We start from the raw sequence: 22600 nt of genomic DNA, 5'->3' as shown, positions 1-22600 counted from the left end.
GCACAGGCTCCTCTGCTGGACAGGGAGGCCCCGCAAGGGGAGCCACACTGAGGCCTCATCTTGGAAGAGCAGCCAGGCCCTCAGCGGTTCCAGTCCCACCACCATGAAACCGCACTACACAAGGCACCCAGAGCGGGAGCCACCCGGTGAGTGCTGTCTGCGCAGAATCAGAGAAAAGATGAAGCCGCGGGCTGAGGCCCCTACAGCAGAGTGGCGAACCTATGGCACGCACGCCACAGCAGGCTATCTGTATCCCTGAAAGCTCTAAAAGGTTCGCCATCACTGCTCTACATGGTGTGTGCGTGTGTGTGTGCGTGTGTGTGTGTGTGTGTGTATTTCAATCATATTAAGATCATTCACGTTGTTATGTGACCATCACCACCTCCATTTCCACCGTCTTCCTCACCTGAGTCTCTGCACCCATAAAACAGTAACTCCCCACCCCACCCTCCAGCCCCAACACACCGGTCTACCTCTGTGAATGGGACTATTCTGAGCACCTCACAGAAGGCCCATCCCACAGTATTCGTCCTTCTGCGCCTGGCGTGAGCCTTCACAAGGCTCATCCATGTGAAGCACGTGTCAGAATTTCATCCCTTTTAAGCCCGCATAATATCCCACTGGACGGTTACCCCACGTTCTGCTCATCCATCCGCCCGCCGACGAAAACCTCTGCGGTTTGCAGGGGCTGCTCCGTGGCAACAGGTAACTAGCGAAGTGGGACCTGGCCACGGCACCACACAGCAAGGTTCCCAGAGGCTGGGGCCCTGACAGCCTGGCGGAAACGAACTCGAGACGACACGCTCACGGTAGATGCAGTTAGTGACCACCAGGCATCCGGGCTGGGGCTCCTGACAGCCTCGTCCCAGCAGGCTGGGTGTCTCCTCGGGGCTTCGCTTGGGACAGACTGATGGAGTCTTAGCCACTCCCGGTTCCCCTGCTCTGGTGCAGGCTCAGGGCCGGGGCCCAGGAAATGCTTGGTAAAGGAGCCTGGCAGCAGCCAGGGCGTGGCTCATCCCAGAGCCTCTCACAGACTCCTGGAGAGGTGCGAAGGAAGCCAAGGCAAGCGCAGGAGTGGGAAGCTGCTTCCGGCGGGAAAGAAAGGGGGCGTCACAGCAGAAGGGCAGCTGGCAGGGGAGCGGACGGCCAGGCAGCCCAGGGTCCACATCAAAACGCGGCTCTGAACCTGGCAGGTGGCCACCTGGGAGCGGACACTCCCATCTGGAGAAGCGAAGCCCGATTAGGAGCACAGGAGGAAACCAGGCCACGCCAACAGGATGAGGCCCTCACGGATCATCTCTGCTTAGCTTGCGGGGCCCAATTTTAGGGTCCAAGGGCAGTGGAGCCTCACATGCCCACTACAAGGCCAGGGCCACGGCTCAGAGAGGTGTGGTGCTCGGCATCAGAACAGGCCATGGAGGAGGGAAGAGGAGACCCGGATAAAATGAATTACATTCCTGAGCGGGAGCTTTAGGACAGCAGCCTTCCTCGCCGCAGAGGACCCACGTGACCGCATCCGCCCGGGCACGCCTGCCCGTTGCCACGTGACCCAGGAAGCCCCTATGTGCAGCCCATGCCGCCCTCTCAGCTGCACTGGGCCACCCGCCCCACACCTAGAGGTCCCGCACAGCGGAGGGCGCAAACTCCAGAGCACGGGACCACGCCCAAGTCTCACAGACGACTTCCCAGGACTTGGCAAACACCGGCCACAGAAATCTCCACTCGGGAGGATTAACAAGAAGGAGTGACGCTGAATTCCAACTTGCACTTGGGTTTTCCAGCATTTAAAGATAAAATGAAACCCTGAGTACGCACTCTGACGCTGCTTTTGTTCTGAAGTTGGGCAGCAGCTTCCCGCGGCGAAGCAGCTATCAGCACCGGTGAAAGCACTCAGGACGCCTGGGCTTGGCTCAGCCCCCGCTGACTACAGTGCTTTGAGCAAGCCAGCTAGTCTCTGGGAGCCCCAGTTTCTTCCGCCCAAAGCAGAGGACGGTAGTGCGTATTCCCGTGGTTTCGCTATGTGCACTAATAAGAATGACCGTGTTTACTATCCAGTATGAACAGCTGTTCCTCAGCGTCTGGGGATTGATTCTCGATACCAAAATCTGTGGACTTCACTCCCGTGTATAACATGGCACGAAGCTTGCACATAACCTACCGTATCCTTTAAATCATCACCGGGCGGCTCACAATACCCAACGTGAATGCTGTGTAAACGGTTGTTATACTCTAATGTTTAGTGAATAATGACATAAAAAAGGTCTACACATGTTTAATACAGATGCAATTTTCCCCCAAATATTTTCAATTCCTGGTTGTTTAAATCCATCGATGTGGAAACCAATCAACACAGACAGCCAACCATATATCTTCCTCATAAGAAAAGCTAAATATGCTGGAGATTATGGTCAGTAGATACCTGTTGCTGCGTGCTCGGTAAAGGGCTAAATCACTCCACACTGCAGAAAGCCTCCCACCGTGAGAGCAGGTTGCTCTCCGCGCTTCAGAAGCCGAGCTAGCGCCTCTACCAGCTCCTCCGCCCCTTCGCTCCCCAGGAGGTCAGCCCCGTCTTCACAGGCGACCGCCCACCCCGCAGACTTCCACTCTCCCAACCTGCCCAGCTGGAGCTGGCCTGATTTCAAGGACCAGGGTCTGCCCCCGGCTCCGGCCCAGATCCTCCCTCCAAACACAGCTCGGCTGCCCTCCACCACCCCAGAACCCTGGGTTTGCTGCCCAGACCCCCACGGCCTTTGACACCAGGTCGAACAACTCATTCCCTTGTCCCTGTCTCCGTGAGCCATGGCCACAGGGAAGGCTTGGAGATCGAGAGCCTCCTCTGCCCACCTCCGTCCAGGACTCACCCGCACCGGTGCGAAATGAGGCCTCTCTGGGCTCCTCCTCCTCAAGGGACCCTGGGGAATATCGGCTGAGGCGACGGACTTGAAAAGATGGTTCGAAAACTATGAAGCGCTCGGCACTTGCTTCCGCCTCTGCTCCTCTTGTTAGGAGACTGCAGTGTGGTGGGTCTCAGACTCTGAGTCTCCAGAGGCCTGGGACGTTTCCCAAGCAAATTGTCTCGGTACGGTGGCCACACACAGAGAAAGGCTTGACGGCCTTTGTGACTCCAGCGCTATGAGCAAATGCACTGAGCTCTCCAGGACAGCGGCTGGGAGGGGAATCCTAGGCCCTGACCTCAGCCGTCTGCCCATGAGTTCAGCGCACGCCCTGGCCGCGCAGAGCATTTTTTTCTCAGCGCGTACACAATGAGCTCACAAGCCACCTACATGCTCCTTCAGCGGGAGAGCAGGCGGGCAGAGAATCTGGGTGGAAATGCTGTCGCCTTTAGTAGGGATAAAGAACCGAGACGGGGCGATCGCAGGGAGAAATGAAAGGGGAAAGAAAGAAACAGAAGAAAAAGCAGGCATTTAGGGAGAAGCACGAGGCTCCGGAGAGAGCCAGGGCGAGATGCTAGAGAAGCCGCCCGCCCAGAAGGGCTCTCGCCAGCCCGAGGGCCCGTGTCCAGGGTACACTCGCCCTGGGCTCCAGCAGAGAAGTGGGGAAAGAAATGAAGTTTCTGCTGCCTGCAATTCCAGGAGCACGGACGGGAATCCACCAGGCTCACTCCCGCTGGCTTTCACAGCTCAGCCCAGAGCAGGAAAATGAGGAAGGAACAAGCCCGCTGCTTCTACAAACCGTGCAGAGTCCTAGAGAGGGCCTGGCCAGGCCACCCCCGACACACCGAGCCAATTCAGGCAGCTCCACTTTCAGGGGGACGCTGAAAGACTAAAAGATCCCCCAGGCTAGATCCTGGGTTGGCACTGTGTGCTGAGACCACAGCCCCAAAACAAAGGCCACGGGATCTCAGAGTTCACCTGGACCAGGTCCGGAGCGTCCGTCAGAGGCGAAGGCTGTCTCAGCATCATTTGGTCCAGGTTTCGGAGTTCAGGACTCCCTACACGACATCCTTGCTAAAGACTTAGCCGGCACCTGCACGGCTCTCCCAGTGCTGCAGGCCTCGTTCTCTTACAAGTGGGTTCATCGCGTTCTCACTCAGAAGATTAAACTCCTCCCTCCTATTAACCCCGAACAAACCTCCCCTGGGAACCTGTCTATGCTCTGCGGACTGCGTCTAACTCTTTCCTCTTACCGGTCTTTCACATAACCTGAGTCAGTGGGTGCCGAGGACAGAACACAGGTCAGCGGATCCCTGGAAAGCGCGGCCCATTCCCTGCTGCACTGTCTCCCTGGCACCTCGGGCCGTCCTGGCACACCGGCTGCTGGCCCTGCCCTCTGCTCCGGGTTTGCTTTGCAACTTGGCCTGGACCTGCTGCTCTCACTGAGGGAAACGCTGTCTGTCTCTCCGTCCTGGGTTGGCTGCTCTGCCAGGCGCCGAGGTACGTCAGGAGGACACTCCATGAGGGGGCCCAAACGACAGTCCCAAACTCGTCCCGCTCCAAGGAAGGCACTGTCGTCTGTCATTAGGCCTAATAATGAATGGCACTCGAATGTTCCACAAGCACCAAACATGATGTAGCATTCATTAGACAGAGGAAGAAACAGAAGCCCAGAGAGGTGCAGTGATTCCCTCACTACAGCACAGCTGAGAGTATAAACACAACTCTAATGTTACTTCCCAGACTTCTATGTTCTAGTTAACAACAAAGCAAGACCACATTATGCCTTTCTTCTGAGTACATTTTGGGGTATATCTTCCACAGTTTGTGTTTATGTGCATTCTTTACTCAACAAAAATTCACTAAGTACCTTTTATATACTTGGTAAATGTTTTTGGTAAGATTTGAAGTTTCCCTTAGAGAGCTGTGTCTTGGTGTTCATAATCGCAGATTACGTGTGTGTGTGCACACGCGTGCTACTTCCCCCGTGCGTGCATACCTTAACTCAAGGACGGTGGTCAGCATTCCAAACACTACACTCTGCTACACGTAAAAACAGTCACATTCCACAAAATCAGGGCCTTGGTCTGGCAGGGGCCATTCGCAAATGCTGTTACCACAAAGCGGACCGCCTGCGGGGTTCCGTGCGGCCTCCTGCCCATCGGCTGATCAAGATGAATGGGAGTGACAGCTGCGGCGGCGACTGAGCTGCTGGTCCAAGGGGCAAAGCAAGCTGCTAAACTGAATCTCAGGGTTGATAAGAATGGCTAGGCAGGAGAGCGAGCGCAGAGGCAGGGAGGGCTGGCAGGCAGCTGGATGTGCACGGGGAGAGGCACACAGGCGAGGAAGGTCCCTGCGGCCGTTCCGTCTCGTGTTAATGAGTCTGATTTTACCCCAAACACAGTGGAGATTCAGGAAGAAAATCAAACGGGAGACTGAACACAGCGGTAACAGTCGGATGCAGGAGCCCAAACACAGCAGCTGCGCAGCAGGTAGCGGCTGGATGCATGAGCCACATACAGCAAAGGGTGGGAGGGGGGTGGAAGTGCTAAGGAGAAGGAGCTGGGTGTGGTGGCGCATGCCTGTAACCCCCACACTTGGGAGGCTGAGGCAGGAGGATCGCCCTGAGTTCAAGACCAGCATGGGCTACATAGTAAGTTCTAGGCCCGCAAGACCCTGTCTCAAAAAAAAAAGAGAGAGAAGCACAAAGCAGTCAAGTCCAAGAAAGCAACATCAGAAACAAGAAAACCAGAAACACACGGGAAGGAAAGGGGCCAAGGGAGCCGGGGAGCCATGGGAATGGCAGTCCAGCGTGCAGGCAGGCCTGCAGACCAGGAAGGAGCCCGCGCCTGTCTCGGATGGGCACATTTGCCAACCTTAGGCAGAGTCCATTGCGCGGAACCCCAATGCTGCAGGCCCTTCCGAAGCCCTGGAAAGGCGCCCCCTCTGGTCAGATGGACGGCAAGCAGGCCACAGTGCAGCAGCCTGGAGCACCGCCACCTGCAGGCAGACCCACGTGATGCCCACGTGGACGGGCACGTGTGAGGAGTTAAGCAGGAACAGCTGGCGGGGGAGGGGCCGTGTGGGCGCGGGAGAGGCCGATCCCGACAAGCAGGGGCTGTGTCGAGCTGGGCAAACCCCGTCACAAGGTCTATAGTTGTTCCCCCTTGGAGTTTGCAGTCAAAGGTGACTGATAAGGAGGATGACATTGGAAGCCCAAAATAAGTTATTTTCCTGTTGCAGGAAAATGCTGATTCAGGCAAGTCTTTGCCTTCTTAGAATTGGAAGCTCCTGACATTATCATCCAATTCCCTGGAAACCCTGATCACTGTTTCTACATCGTAATTTTTCTTCAGCTCAGGAGCTCCTGCCCAGCAGTGCGGTACTTACAGTGACCCCAAGTGGACACCTCCACTGAGCCCAGGAGCAGGAGAGGCGGTGGGACCTTTGCAACGTTTACGCGTCTCTGCTTCAAGCCACAAACACGCAACAGGCCTGCAGCTGCACTAAGGCAGGTTCTCGGGTGTAAAGATCTGAGATTAAAACATTTCTCCATGTTTGTGTTAATGCTAAACCCAGGCCAACAAAAACATCCATTACCATCTTCCAGGCCCTTTCATTTGGCCCTGAATATGAGCTTCCGGGAGCTGGGGAAAATGTTCAAAGTGATGGACAGAGGCTAACGTGTCAGGCCCGTCTCTGAATTTCTGGGTCACGGCTGTTTTAAATCAGATCCCCAATGCTATTTCCACAAAACTACTGCCTTAGCTCTGCAGCGGAAAAGCTATTTTTGTGCTCTGAGCCTCAGATATTTATACGGAGGCGTATCCACAATTCCAATCAGGATTTGTTTTCATAATGCTCTTTTCCTCTACTGACGAACAGTCAAAGCTGTCATCGTCATCACTGTGGGTAAGACTTCCACAGAACTCAGCATGCGCTGAGACCAACACAGGTATCACAGGACCCAAAGACTTGTAAGGCGCGGCAACACCAATCCGAGGAGTTGTGAATTTTTCAGGGAATGCATGCAGGTCTTCCTTCGATGGCACTGCGTTTTTGGCAGTTCTATATCCCTGCTATTCTACTCCTCAATGGCTCAGGGCCTTGACGGACCCCTCCCAGAAAAACCCAGCCCTAGAAGTAGCTCTGCCTGATATTTACACCTTGCTTACTCCCTATTCCTGGGGAATCTTTACATTTAAATGTTATCTTTAAAAATGAAATGCAGGGTTGTATCGCCTTCAAGGGCAGAAGCGCCAACAAATAAAGCAAAGGGATGTTTCTGGCGAAAAGGAACGTGGTTCTTGAGTGACAAACAGCTACTCTGCAGAAAGACCATGCGGTAGGCTCTGAGGGCTGCTAAGTGGAGTGCGACAGCCTCAGGGAAACGCACCCAACAGAAATCTAACGTAGTGCCAAGAACAGGAAAGTATTAAGAGATATGTTATAGTTTATTTCTAGATCTCCCCCAAACCCTCACGCGCTCACAGGTGGACTCGGGAGGTGACTGCACCACGGGGGTGTAAGGCTACCAGTGGATCAGTCCATGGATGAGTTTCGCACGTTGGGAGTGAAGCCGGGTCAGAGGACGTGGGTCACTGGGGGCATGGGTCACTGGGGGCGTGGGTCACTGGGGGCGTGGCCTGGAAGGGTGTCCCTCCCTCCCACCTCTCTGCGCTCTCTCTGCTTCTGTCCACCATGCCATAGCAACCTCTTCTCTGCTGCCGTCCTGCCTTGGAGCCAGCTGACAAGGGGCTGAGACATCCACAAGCTGCGGGCAAAAACAAATCCTTCCTCCGTGTAGCTGTGGGTGCGGGTACTGTGTTCCAGTGATGACGTAACTAAAACCTACAACCACGGCCTCTCCACAGAAGCTGCTCAGATTAGACCTTCTGAAGCACAATCCTGGGCTGACAGAACCAGATCGGGCGAGGGCAGGCGATGGGGGAGAGGGACTCCTGTGAACACTAATTTACGCCAAGCGACTGGCCTACTGTTTCCTGTTATCTCTGTTTCAAAGCGACCTTCCGATATAGGCTGTGTTATTACTGTTTCACAAAGGAACTTAAGCCTCAGGTGTTAAGTCACTTGCCCAAAGCCACACCTCTAATTAGCGGCAAAGCCTGCATTCAGACCCACAGCTTGACTCCAACAGCTATTTCTTTTCCATTATCACTTTGGTCTGAGGACAGGATCAGGGGAGACGGCCAGCCGAGGACTACTGCTGGTTTGCTGTCCAGCAAGGGTCCAGTGAACAGGCGTGGGGGGAGAGTATAGGGAAGATATGTTTACATAAATTGCCGTAACCACCACAAACACGCTCTGCGGATATTGATCAGCATTCCCAGAGACAGTGCCAGCCCCAAGGAAAGAATCAATAGCTCAACGCGAAGCCCTCTGCACTGTGACAGACACGGTGACACCCACGCCCAGCGACAGAAATCATCCCCCCACCGCAGGAAAAACAACCATAGGGGCTTTCTCCTGTCCACGGAGATGGCAGGATGTGTGTGATGTGAGATTGCTTTTTTGCAACCTTCTCATGAAGTTTTGTTTTGTTTTGTTTTTGTTTTTTTTTTTTTTTGCTTTTTCTCCGGTACCGGGAATGGAACTCACAACCTTGCACTTGCCAGGCAGGCGCTTTGCCGCTGAGCTAAATCCCCAGCCCCTCCCATGAAGTTTTTAACCTTTCAGTCTAAAAGATAACATGTAGGGAGCAGCACGTTTGGGAAATTCAGATCACTTCCAGTCTGAGAACATGAGGCCAGAGAGACAGCAAGACCTCACGCAGAAGAGGCGGCCCTGAGACCGATGTCGGGGCTGGGTGTGCTCGGGCGTTGTCTGTGACATTGCACTCAGAACTGGCTCAGGAGGAGCACGTTTACACCCACAAACTCACGCACGTGGGTTTATGTACATGGGTTCTGCTTTACACTCAAAAATATAAAATAAACCTGAAGTTAGTTAACAACCTTAGTCAGTGTGATGGGTGGAAGTGACACAGGAATTACCTTCCTAATGAATCCAAACACTTCAAAACACAGAACAAAAACATAACAGCAACATGACCTAAAACCTGGAAGCCTCCATGTGCCTGCCACGAAGAGGAGAGTGAAGCCAAGGGGCTCACGGGGAAATCCAGAGCAGGGTGATAAAGGGACCTTAATGGCAGAGCTGGCAGTGAGGGGACCCCAGGGGACCCCAGGTGACCGATGCATGGCGCAGCTGTCAGTGAGGCGCCTGTACAAAGCTGGAGGTGATAAAGGGCCCAGTCACGAGTGAAACTGGCCTGGAGGGACACCACTCACAAGCAGAAGGGCTTACTGTTTGCTGGGGCAGACAGTAGAAAAGGAGAGACCCATAAAGAATATGAAACCTGGTTTTGCCTCACATGCAAGAACAAGGTTTAAGTGCACATTTCCAGGTCACACAGGGACTACAGCGCCAAGAAATTAACAATAAGGCGGGTCTGGCGTGGGTAACACTTGGAGGGTACTGGCTGAAGTAAATATGAAATTACTTCATAAGGCTGTGCTAAAATCTGAACTACTTGGGATTTTTTTGGTTTTTGTTTTTTGAGACAGGCTCTCACTATGTAGTCCAGGCTGGCCCTGAAGTCTCTATGTAGCCTCAAACTTGCAGCAATCCTCCTGCCTCAGCTTCCTGAGTGCTAGGTGGACAACACCATGTTTGGCTAGGATTTCAATAGAAAACAACTGATGAATATGCAAAACATGACAGGAAATAAACATCATCTAAAAAATCAAAAAGGGGTAAAAAATAATCTAAAAGTACATCTAAGATATTCAAAGAAATATGAAAGGTTAGAAATATAATGCAAAAGATCACATTAAACAAACACAGATATGAAGTACCACGTAGAAATTCTAAAAATAAAAAGTAACCGTAAAATTTAAAAAATACAATGGATGGAACTGAACAGCAAATGATGTATAAAGAAACATTAACATATGGAGTTAAAACTTAAGAAAAGAATACAGCAGAGACATGAAGAGGTATGCAACGTGAAGGAGAACTCTCTTTAGACAGAAGATAAAAGAGAAGGTCCCACACGGGACTGACAGAGGGTGGACCGCCCCCCAGGAGGCTCAGGAGTGTATGAGGGCGGGGCTGCGGGAGATTCAGACTCCGTATGGGGATGGGGCTTTGTTTCTTGTGCTCATCCCTGTTCCTCCAGGCCCTAGCAGCATTCCTGATACACACAGAGCACTTAAGAGTCATTTTAAAATAATTATTCTGAAGTAAACTGGTAAAGACAACAACTGAAAAGCCCTCAGATATGAAATGAGACACGGGCCTTCAGGGTGAAGAAGTACACTGAGTTCCAAGGAGGACACATAAAAACAGACAACAGTGAAAACATTACAGGTCCACACCTCTGCTGGAAAAAACAGCATCATAAAGAAGATGCAAGAGTAATTTAGAGATAGGAAATCACTACAGTTAAATAAATTTTAACAGTAGGAAGGAAAAAAATGACTAATTAGAGGAGCTGCAAGACTATACACAAAGTATACGCTAAACTACGCTAAACCACCAGACCACAATGAGAAGAGGAGCAGATCAGATTTCAAGCAATCTAAGACTACTGGATTGTTTAGGAGAAAATAGAGAAATTGATTGTAATTTGTTAAATAGACATGTTAAAAATGTGAATATGAGCTGAGTGTGATGGTGCACCCCGGTAATCCCAGCACTCAGGAGGCTGAGGCAGGAGGATTGCTGTGAGTTTGAGGCCAACGTGAAGTACACAGTAAGTTCAAGCCCAGCCTAAACTATGTGGCAGGACCTTGTCTCAAAAAAAAAAAAAAAAAGAAAAAAAAAGAACATGGTGTAACTATTAAAGAATATAAACAGAATTTATGCCACGCAAAACAGGTGACAAAAAAAAGGAATATAAAAACTCAATCTATCCAAAAAAATAGGAAAAAAGTAACAAAAAATGATAAAAAATAAAAATAAATATGGTAGAAAAATGGGTCAACTGTGTGTGTGTGTGTGTGTGTGTATGTGTGTGTACATACATGCAAAAGTTTAAATTCTATTATTAAAAGGTAGACTTTCAGGGTAAATTTTAAAAATCAAGCTATCTATAGGTTCTATTTCTAAGATACATATTTAAGGCAAAATCATACAGACAAATCAATATAAAAACACATACAAAGACATATAAGGAAAATATTAATCAAGAGGAAGCAGGTATAGCACTGTAAATACTAGGCAAAAGAGAAATTAGGTAAAATCACTAAAAGAAATAAAAAAGGACAGTATATAACACAATAAAGACAACTCACCAAGAAATAATCTTGAATTTGCATAAGCACTTATGAGATCACAAGGAGAAAAAATCCACAGAGGGGAAGATTTTAATATTTCCTTCTCAGAAACTGAGAGGCACTCAAAAAGCCAGCAAAAAAATCAAGAAAGACATGAGGAATGTGAAGAACACAGTAAATGTGATCTATTACAGTGATTCAAAATTTTGCATCTGTCAAGTGGAAAATTATTTTCCTTTTAATACACACACAAAATGGTTGGAAATTTTGTTTACATACATGGACACAAAGGAAGGCTTAAAGAAAAACTGCTATTATACAGACCATGCTGTCTTTTCATAATCTAACTAAAAATTAGAAATCAATAATTTAAACAAAGTTAGAAAGTTTTTTATCTTTTTTTTTTTTTTTTTTTTTGCAGTACTGGGAATTGAATTCATGACCTCACGCTTGCCAAGCAGGGGCTGTGCCGCTGAGCTAAATCCCCAGCCCAAAAAGTTTTTTTAAAAAGTTGAAAATAGAAAAAATTTTTAAATCCATAGGCTTAAAAGGAAATATCAGAGTAAAAAATATTTAGAGCTAAGTGATCATGAAAGCATCATGTATTAAAACTTGTAAGACACGTCTAAAGCAGTACTTAGAGGTAAATTTGTAGCTTTCAATTTTGAATCACTGTAATAAGACAAAAAAATCAACTCAAATACTGGAATTGAAAGATTATACATCTGGTTATGTTTAAATATGTCCTAATATGTTTCAGTGTATTTAAATATACTCATAAATATATTCATGATTATAGTGCAATTATTCATTGCACTATATTATCAAAAATATGGAAACAATAAATAGATAAGAGAAAAATGAAAACATATGGATAAGAAATAAACTGTTTATATTTGAAAATGCTAAGTAGAACTCTACGTTCATTACAAAAAAGAGATCTGGCACACATAAAAAATACCAAGAATAAAAATAAAGGATATAGCCAATATTTATAAAGTCATAAAAGAAAATTATGAATAACTTTATGCTAATAGACCAGAGAACATATAAATGGATCATCTTAAATAATCAAAACTGAACCAAGAAGAAACAAAAAAATTGAATTTATCAATAATCATTTATAAAATTGTTCAAAACCTGACACAAGTATCCTACACAAGTTCAGAAGATTTCACAATTAGTTATAACAAACTTCTAAAGAACAGACATTTTTTCTCTCTTAGAAACTGTTTAACAAAACTATATACCAAAGAAGAAAGGCATCCAATTTAATAAGACTAATATAATAAACTTGATATAAAACAAAATAAGAACAAGAGAAAAAAGAAAATTAAAGAATCATTTGTAAAGACAAAAACCCTAAGTAAAACGCTAGTGAATAATACCCTACAGAATAAAAGATTATCTCTATTAGAGCAAAATTATATCTCTATATGTTAATCTCATATGTATGATTATCTGTATACATATATAAATAAATATGTTTAAATATACTCATTAATTGCACTATAATATCAAGAAAATATATATAACTGTCTCATATAACTTATACAAAATACATTCAAACATTACATAAAATCAATCACAATGTAATTTTTAACTTGTAAAACAACATTAATAGCCGGGTGTGGTGGCACACACCTGTAATCCCAGCACTCAGGAGGTTGAGGCAGGAGGATCGTTGCAAGTTCAAAACCAGCCTGCACTACATAAGTGAGCTCAAGGCCAGCCTGAACTGCAGAGTGAGGCCCTGTCTCAAAAAGACAAAAAAAAAAAAAAAAAAAAAAATTAATAAAGAGAAGGTCCTTAGTGCAATTAAGACATCTATTTAAGCCTTAACTATGCTTTGTACTTAGTGGAGAAACTTTAAGGGTGAACATTAAAGACAGGAAGGACACAAGGGCGCCCTGTATCACTGTGACTATCAAACATCCTACAGGAAGTTCTACTCATGAGAACTTGGCTTGAATGAGATAAGAAGATACCAGCTTTGTAAGGCTTGGAAGAGAAACGACAAATTACTGCTGATTTCTACACAGAAAACCCAAGAATGTCTACATGCAGATTATGCAAACTAAGAGGAGATGTCCGTAGCAATGCTAGATAAAAAAAATAAGATTTTAAAGTTTGAAGCATTTTTATAGGCCAGCAAATATCAAATTAGAAAATGAAATAAGAAAAAGGATATTACTTTGAATATCAACAAGATCTATAAGAAATAACCACAGTAAAAGTTGACTAGACATTTATGAGAAATCAGTTATCCAGGACAAAAAATGTCAGAAGTAAATGAATGCAATTTCAACATAAATCTCAACAGGATTCTGTGTGTGTGTGTGTGTGTGTGTGTGTGTGTGTGTGTGCGTGTGTAACTAGACAAACTAGAATTTTCTTGGTACGAGAAATCGAACTCAGGACCTTGTACTTACCTGGCAGGTGCTGTGCTGCTGAGCTATATCCCCAGCCCAAGCTACCATTTATATGAACTACTAAAATTCAAAAAGGCTAAGAATTTTTTCACTTTAGAACATTTTTATTATGAAAGTAATACAAATGAAAAATAAAATGCTGAGGAAACACAGTCATCTATTTACTGCCCTGCCAGCTTACTGTCACCACACTTTGATTTCCTTGGCCATCCTTTTATTATATGTTGAGTGTGTTGTTTGCAGCCATGATCACATTTATCCATAGTTTTCTATCTCACTAGTTTTACTAATGTAACATTTTCACGTTTTTTATAATATTCATTACTAATTTGTTGTGAGACCATACAGCACCTCTCATAGATTTCTGATTACCGACTGTTTACCTAGACCAGGGTATGGCAAACTACGGCCTCACATTTGTAAATAAAGTTTTATTGAACACAGCCTTGCCCATTGTCTGGTTGCTTTCACATTTCAAACAGCAGACATGAGGAGTTAGACAGAGCCAGTACGGCCCACAAAGCCTAAGACATTCACTTTGGCCTTTTCAAGACAGTGTGCTTGCTCCTGCATGAAACTTTTCATGTGATTTATCATTTGGGCTTTAAAAGTAATGTCACTTGGACAATATTTGTACATACAATTTTTCATAATTTAGACAATTAATAAAAGTGGAATAAGTGGATGTAACTATGTTATGGTTGATACACTGCGTCAACTTGGGGAGTCTAGAGGTTTGGCTAAGTGACTCAGCAGGAAGCCAGGGTGCTCACTTTGTATACATCCTGAGCCTGTGGGAGAGGAGGGCATGGAGATTATGTGAGAGCTACACACCCCTCAGGTGGGGTAGCCTGTTTACAAAGTAAGGAGGGAAAGAGGCTGCTTGCCGCCATTCCTCCTTTTTGCTCCAGCTGTTTGCTGTTCGGCTGCCATTCCCCCTTTGCTCTTGTTGCTTTGCTATCTTCTGCCTCGGAGCCAGCCAAGTATGGACTGAAACCTCCACAAACTGTAAGCTATATAAACCTTTCCTTCCTTCATTTTGGGCATTAGGTGTTTTGTCTCAGCAAGGAGAGAAAAGTAACCAAGACAAACTAATATAATAATAAACTAATAATAAACCAAGACAGTATCAGGACCGATACTGTCCCCCACTCCCTCAGAGTATTCTAGCTATGCTATAACAAGGATGGTGTCTGGAAGAGTGGAAAAGAGGCTGGTACTTGTCCAAGTAGCATTTCTCTGGTCCCTATCAATGCAGATATGTAAATTCACACTATCTGATTTACCATCAGGGCATGTTTTCAGTTAATCCAAAAGGCACTGGGAGGTGCTGGGGATTTAGCTCAGCAGCACAGTGCCTGCCTGGCAAGGGCGAGGTCATGAGTTTGATTCCTGGTACAGGGAAAAAGAAAAACAAGAAACACAGCATCTTACAAAAGGCACTGGGAGAGCTGAAGAAGGGAAAGACGCGGTGGCTTCCGCAATGAGGAGGCAGTGGCAGCTATAAGTATGAGATGACAGAAAATGCACGCATTCTACCCCGCTGAACACAACCACGACTTAACCTTGCATACAGCTGTTATTAACTGTCTCTACTAAGCAAGTTCTTTAGCAGCTACTTTATATTTTTGAACAATACAAATTCTTCTATCTGGGAAAGTTTTATTCTTCAGAAAGAAAAATTATGGAAAGGAACAACTAAGTCAACCCTGACTATCTCTGAGATAAAAGGTGAAGCAGGCTGAGGGGTCTCAAATCCAGTGTTTTATGAATAAAATAAGCATCAAGAAATACAGGTGTCATCTTATAAGGGAAATATTCCAAGGGTCTGGTGACATAAAGCCATCAGTAAGTTTATAATAAATGACTGTAGTCAGAGAGTAAACGACATTGGCAAACTGGATCATCTTGCAATTTTGGCCGTCAAGATCTCCTAGGGCTGGGGATATAGCTCAGTGGCATAAGCGCCTGCCTGGCAAGCGCAAGGTTGTGAGTTCGATCCACGGTACCACAAAAAAAAAAAAAAAAAAAAAAAGACCCCCTTACCCTGTTGTGGCTGAGGGAGGCACAGATGGGTGTACGCACCTCGATCTGTAACCCTTCGCCTTCTGTCTCAGCACTGCCTAGCAGATGAGCTGGAGTTCTGGCAACCCCACATGGTTTACTTCATGCCAACTTTTACTCCCCATGAGCTCCAGGTAAACAAAGACTGCTCTATAAATTTGGGTGGCATCTCTTAGGTCCAATTCCATCATTTCTGCACCAGTTTCATGGCGGGCAGGCTCACAGAAACAGCATGGTACGAGGAAGGGCCTGCCCAGGGAAAGGCTGTTTATATCACGGCAACCAGGAAGTAGACAGCCATGAAATTCTTCAAAATTACACAAGTAAGCATAATAGCTAGCAGTTCTTTTGTGCTTTCTTGTACTGCAGGGACTAGTCTAACATATCCTTCATTATCATCTCCCAATGATCCTTGAAGTGGATATTATTATTATTTCTATTTTATAAAGGAGAAGACAGAGAATTTAGATAACTTGTCTGAGGTTATTCAGCTAGGGACTCACAAATACTTTCTACTGAGTAGGACAATTTTTTCTAAATTCACATGTAGCCAGGCGTGGTGGTGCACGCCTGTAATCCCAGCACTCCGGAGGCTGAGGCAGGAGGATTGTTGTGAGTTTGAGATCAGGCTGGGCTACAAAGTGAGCTCAAGGCCAGCCTGAACTGCACAGTGAGACCCTGTCTCAAAAAGACATAAATAAATAAATAAATAAATTCACATGTAGACATACCTATAGAATATTTTAGGGAAAATCCTAAAAGCTACCAGGGAGGATATATATTATTTTATAATAAAATGGCAATCATTTGCCATTGGATTTCTAAGAAGTAACTGAATAAATGCAGGAAGGCAATGGCATTAACATCTTCCAAGTACTCAGGGAAAATAACTTTGTCTAGAATTCTACACCCAACTTCCAGGAAGACAGCAGCAGAGAAAGAGCCTGCTCGAGATATGGTACCCAGACACTGGAATAGAGTAACATGAGGAAGAGAAGAAGGAGGGAAGTGGGTCCCCTGGGCCCAGGAAGGATCTGCAGTGAGAACTGACGCCCACAGGGAGAGCAAAGAGAGAGACTTTAAGGAAGAAGAAGATGCTGTCTCCCTGAGGCCAAACTCACTGTGTGGGAAGGGCAGCTAGAAACCGCAGGCACACAATGACTACTGGTGACCCCAGAGGCCTCCGTGGAGAAAAGCACCAGTGGGACACAGCAGTGGCTGCAGTGCACTGGGGAAGCTGGGGAGTAACTCGGGTTCAGATGTTGCCCAGGAGAGGGTGACTGAGTGACAGCCTTCTTGAAGAGGGGACAACTAAGCTTGAGACTCAGAGCAGCTGCAGTCTAGCTCCATCCAGTGGCTCCCAGTGACAGGGTCAGGGAGCCGCGTTCAAGCCAGAAGGAGGCGCACCAGTTGCTGCAGGCCGAGCAAATCTGGTTCCCGCCTCAGAGCCAGTGAAAATAAAGGGGCAGGCTCACTGGGATTATCACAAAGCTACAGCTGCCCTGCTGGGATTAATCAGCTCAGACGGGGACTCCGGCTGCCCACAGCGTCTACCAGTAACAGCAGAGAAATACCTTGAAGTGAATGTTTTTCTTTTTTTTCCTCTTTTGTTTTTGCTTTTCTCCTGATTGTTCTTGTTTTTATATGAGTGTGAACATGGCTTCTACTTTGTTGTTGCTGCTGCTGTTGTTCTATTCTTGTTTTTACTTATTTCTTCTCTCTTTCCCTCCTGTCTTCTTCACCAGGTTCCCAAAGCTTGCGTGATCTTCCTTTGTCCTCCAGCCTTGCTTCTAATCACTTCCTCTGCTATTTCTCTATTCTTCCCCCTAACCCCTTTTAAATTTTCTCCCCCGACGGTAAAAATCACCACGCTGAGGGCTTATTTATTGCATAAAATTTTTTGGTTTGTTTTAGATTGTTATATAACTACAAATCTAGTTCATATGGTTAAAGTGGCAAATTAATAGTTACCTCAGTTTGTCATTTTCTAAGCTGTGTTTGATCCTATTGTTACTGGTTCTACCACTTTAGCCAAGGTGACATAATTGTTCTAATCAGTTGTTCTGCCTGGTGTACCAAGATTCCTGTATCACAAAAAATAATATAGGCCAGTGCCAAAGAACCAAGGGCTGGGCTAAACAGCAACCTCTCATCCCCAATAAACTGAAGGGGTATAATCCTACAACAGACCCAAAAGCCAGCTACACCTGGAAGACACCTCTGAGAAGTACTCATTTACTAAGGGTTCTAAATAACGGCAATAAAGCCACTCACCATAGGCAATTCACAAGCATCAACCCAGAAATTAAACTAAAAAATAAAATAAAATAAAAAGACACTTAAACAAGATGAAATCCCAGACTTTCTGCTTACCAAAGGCAAACCCAAGAGGCAATGAGGTGGAACAATCTGAAAGCCATCCACCCACCAGAACTCTCTGAAGTGGTAACAACAAAGCAAATGAACAAGGCTCTAGGAAAATAATTAAATCAGAAATTACTTCTCAGATACCTAGAGATGGTGACCACAGTGAAAGATGTGCTTAGTGATTCTAGAGCACAAAAAAATAAAGGAGCTTAGGAAAATGATGGAAAACATAAATGTCAACATAGGAAAGAAACAGAATCTATGAAACAGACTCAAACAGATATGCAGGAGATTAAAAATGTCATTGGAAGTATATGCAGCAGAATGAGCCAATGTGAAGGCAGAATATCAGATGTAGAAGACAGGATTACAGTTAGTGATCATAAGAAGAAAGATATTTTTAAAACAGTAAGGGACCATGAGAAATCAATCCAGCAGCTACTAGATGATGCAGAGAAGAATAACTTAAGATTGATTGGAGTCAATGAAAGTGCAGGAGATAGCACAAATGACATAAAAGACATGTTCACAGAAGTCATGGCAGAAAATTTCCCAAGCAAGGAAAAAGAATTTGACATATAGGTAAGTGTGGCATATAGAACTCCAATTAGCCATGATAAAAAAAAATCTACACCAAGGCATACAGTAGTCAAGATTCCAGAAATTCAATACAAGAACAGAATACTAAAAGCTGTCAGAGGGAAAAAAAAAAAATCACCTCTAAAGGAAAGCCCATCAGAATCACTGCAGACTTCTCATGTCAAGGTGAGCTTGGAGTGAAGTATTTCAAGCCCTAAAAGAAAACAACCTCCAACAAAACTGATGTACCCCACAAAACTAATCAAAACTGATGGAGGAGTAAGATACGTTCATAACAAAGAACACCTGAGGAAATCCATGAACACCAAACTAGCACTACAGAATGTTCTGAAGGATATTCTAGAAAAAGATAACAAGGATTAAAATTTCATGAACCTTAACAGAATGAATCTACCAGCCAAGGCAAGCAATAGAATTCCACACCAAGCCAAACTCTTATTTGTAAGGGGAACATGCAAACATTTGCAGGAATGCAAACACTTTAAAGTTTACCAAAAATCTTTACTAAAAGAACTTCTGAATTTACACTGAAAAAAAATGAACCCAGGAGAAAGGAATGGAGTGTCAGAAGTGGCTGCCCAAAAATGCACTGAATAAAAATGAACATGCAGAAAGACATTAAATATATATTTGTATTTGTTATACTTGTATATTTACTAGTATGTACAAATTATCATATATACTTATGCAAATGTAATAAATAGAAATATGTAAGTACATACACCTGTTTTACCAAGAATGTAAAACAAAACAGTTTGGATAGGTGACAAAATTGGGACTCAAGGGAAAGTATAGATCAGAAATAAAAGATTACGTTATTAGCTCTCACAAAGAAAGGCCAAAAACTCCTATACATTTGCTAGAAGTGGGCAAAACAAGAAAAGGGAACCACCAGTTAACAGGGATGCACAGTATCTGTGGAACAACTTGCTCACAAAGACTGAGACCAGAAAGAAATTTTTCACAGGGCTAAATAAACACAGATCTGGTACACTGGCCTAAGTATGATGATTTGGAAAGAGATCCTTGACACAAATTTTGTTTTGTTTTGTTCTTTTCAAGCAGAGATGATTATCTACCTCAAGCTTCTAGAAATCTCTTCCTGGAGGAACAGAAGAGATAGGCTTTGTCTTCAGGCATGCTATGGACAGACCAGGCGTCTGAGGAAAGCAGATCCTTCCGAGGATCTCTGAGTAGATTCCATGAGGAGGATGGACAAGGTGATCTGCAAAGCCTCACTGCTGTGAGGGCCCGAGGCACACAGGATGTGGGCATTTTTCCCCCAGAATCACCCGCATTGAATATTTCCATCTCCACTAAAGCAGCCAGTCTTGCCAATGCACACTATGCTCCCAAAACACAGTTTATCATTGTTTTCATAGTAATAAGCACCACGAGCTACCTTCACATTCCACACCACTCGCAGCTAATGGAGCCTGGCGCTTTACCTGGTCTCTCGCCCATCACACTCACCCGACACTCTGAAGAACAACGAAAGCCGACAGGACACAGCTCTGAAGACACAATGTGCCCTACGTACTTTACAAATCTTGCCCTGTACTGTGACTGCTCCAGGAACCTACAGGGTTCCCGAGACTGCAGTGTGAGTGAGAACTCCCCAGGGAATTCTGAACACTTCTAGGGGTACAGCTGGTGCCGAGGTAGGGGAGCTATCTAGACTAAATCCAGCAATTCTCAGACTTCCAAGGAGAAGTGACAGTGGAGGTGAGAGAGACGGGAGGCAGACACAGGATTCTAGTATTTTTTAAAGCACGAAAAAGTTTCCATTCCCTTTTCTACCTTTTCCTTATGATTAAAATAATAATAACGGGAGACAGTAGACAGAAGTGACTGAGACACACAGAGTTCCACCACTGACCCAAACTCAAGATCTGATTCCAGCACTCCGCGCCTGCGGCCTTGGGAAGGTTACCCCTCTGATCCTAGTTTCTGAATCTCCATAATGAAAACAACAGCAGCACTGACCTCCAAGCATTTTACAACGCAATACCATACGTAAGTGCCTAATACTCATAAATGCTAGCTGTTATTATTGTAAAAACTTGATTAAAAAAGATACAAGTTAAGAAATACAGGCCAGTATGAAGAAAATCAAAAGCACTTATAATCCCTCTATTTCAATGCATATAATTCTAATATTTTTAAAGAGTGAATGTTCGTGCTTTCTAATCTACAACTTGTCAGTAAATTCACCCCCACCCTGGGCATGTCCTATGTAGTGCACTATTCTTGTACCACACGGTGCTCAGAGGCGCCACGATATTCCTTGGGGTTACTTTACCTTTTAAGGATCTCTGCCTCCGTCCTCTCCGCAGGTCCCATACTTCCGGGGTCCACAACACACCTGGCCCAGCCGGAGGGCAGCCTCCACCTCACCACCAGCCCACCCCGGCCTGTGTCCACCCTCTGCAACCTTCACGGCACCCCCGGCACCCACAGCAGCCCGGTGGCAGGTCACTCGGTTTCACAGACTCCATGAAAGGCAGCAAAAGCTGCCCAACGCAAAAAAAGTTTTTCTCCAAATGGCATAAAGCTAACTTCCAGCATATTAAATACACAATTAAATATTCTCAGGAAGAGGAAGAGACTGAAGATTCTTATCTGAGCACATTGTTTTTCTAAGCAACCAGAACAAACAAGTTGGAAGCCACAGCTTTCTTTTTGAATGGAAGTCACAACACTTCTTTATGAAAGATGCTTTGAGCTCACAGTAAATCCTACTGATTCCTAACAAAGAATCAATGAAAAGAAGTGAATTATATTCTAAAATAAGCTCTTTACTTCCAACAAATTCGTGTTTTTGAAAACCCTCATTTCCAAAGGGTTCAGTACTGCGACCTGTTTGAACAGGTGGTTCACACCCTGATCTACGGCACTTGTTACAATCACACTACTGTCTGCACACAAAGAGAGAAGTGTGTCCTCCTTCCTTTCAGTAAGGGTCCGCACCCCCTGTAATCCTGCTCACACGGCTCAGGCCTCAGCACTTCCAGGTTATGTGGAAGTAAACCTGCCTCGGGTTGCTCCCCACCACCGATTCTGAGCTGACAAAAGTTTGCAGTATCCACCTTGATCAACACCCACCTCGCGGGCGTGCGTACACACACACACACACACACACACACACACACACACACAAAGCAGCTCCACATTCCAGACTTGATCTGTCCAGGCCCTTGTGAGAATCAGCAAGCACCCTCCAAGCGCACAGGGAACCAAGCCTCCCATGGAAACACTGATTCAACCATAATAAGAACCGACATAAAAACCACACAAGTGGACTAGACATTTCTTCTACCCAATCAGAGTTAAGCTGAAGTAACTGCCTCGGGGTTAGACAAGTGAGGCTGTTTCTTCTTTGTGGTCCCGCTGACTTTAGCCTCCGCCACGGCCTCGTTCGCACAGCTCCCGCGTAGGGGAAAGCAGCAGCGGGTCTGCGAGGGAGCCGCAGGGCGGGCCAGGCTGGGCGGCCAACAACCAACGGCCGTGCCGGACGCAAAGGAAAACCTCGGGCCGCAGGCGGCTGTAACTGGTAGTTTGGGTCGTCTAAGGGCAAGTGGCAATCAGCCTTTCTCCCACTCACAAGCCGAGCGTGGACGAAGTCTCCACTTCCGCGGCCCGGGCTCTGCCCAGCACTTCCATCAAACATTCTCTTTTCACCCGCTCGCCCTTCATACTGGGGCTAACGACCTGAAGCATCCCTGCTACTGAAAAAAGCATAGCCGGAGAAGCTGAGACGCGGGAGATCAAACCAACGGAAAAAGTAAAACCTCAGGAATGTGTTTTCACCCCACCCCCGGCGCCCCAAGTCCAAACGCCAGTCCGGGGATGTCACCGCCCGAGTGCTGGGCAAGCGCGCCCGCGGGCTGGCTGCTCGCGCCGGGGCGCACAGGGGCCGCCCGGAGGTGGGGGCGGGAGGGGC

General features: G+C 46.1%; 2 protein-coding genes across 4 annotated transcripts in view; one reads left to right on the top strand and one right to left on the bottom strand.

Moving 5' to 3' along the window:
- Positions 1-22600, bottom strand: part of Ston1 (stonin 1) — a 54770-nt gene that overhangs the window by 31406 nt on the left and 764 nt on the right. Inside the window, exon 1 of one of the 3 annotated variants that reach the window (XM_005391000.2) lies at positions 20960-22570. The exons of 1 other annotated variant lie outside the window; for it this stretch is intronic. The gene's annotated coding sequence lies outside the window, so the exon portion shown is untranslated. Of the gene's footprint in view, positions 1-20959; positions 22571-22600 lie in introns of those variants that run through there. One more of the 3 variants, XM_013517562.1, reaches the window with a different exon arrangement.
- The window catches only part of LOC106149246 (translation initiation factor IF-2-like), a 4593-nt gene continuing 1788 nt past the window's right edge, over positions 19796-22600 (top strand). Inside the window, exons 1-3 of the mRNA XM_013517521.1 lie at positions 19796-20264; positions 20994-21131; positions 22058-22203. Of these exons, the coding sequence (XP_013372975.1) occupies positions 19796-20264; positions 20994-21131; positions 22058-22203 (753 nt within the window). The remainder of the gene's footprint in view (positions 20265-20993; positions 21132-22057; positions 22204-22600) is intronic.

This window comes from Chinchilla lanigera, unplaced genomic scaffold, assembly GCF_000276665.1.
Source record: "Chinchilla lanigera isolate Chin_1 unplaced genomic scaffold, ChiLan1.0 scaffold00040, whole genome shotgun sequence".
Lineage (NCBI taxonomy): Eukaryota > Metazoa > Chordata > Mammalia > Rodentia > Chinchillidae > Chinchilla > Chinchilla lanigera.
The sequence above is the reverse complement of the archived record's forward strand: the minus strand, read 5'-3'. Positions and strand labels throughout refer to the sequence as shown.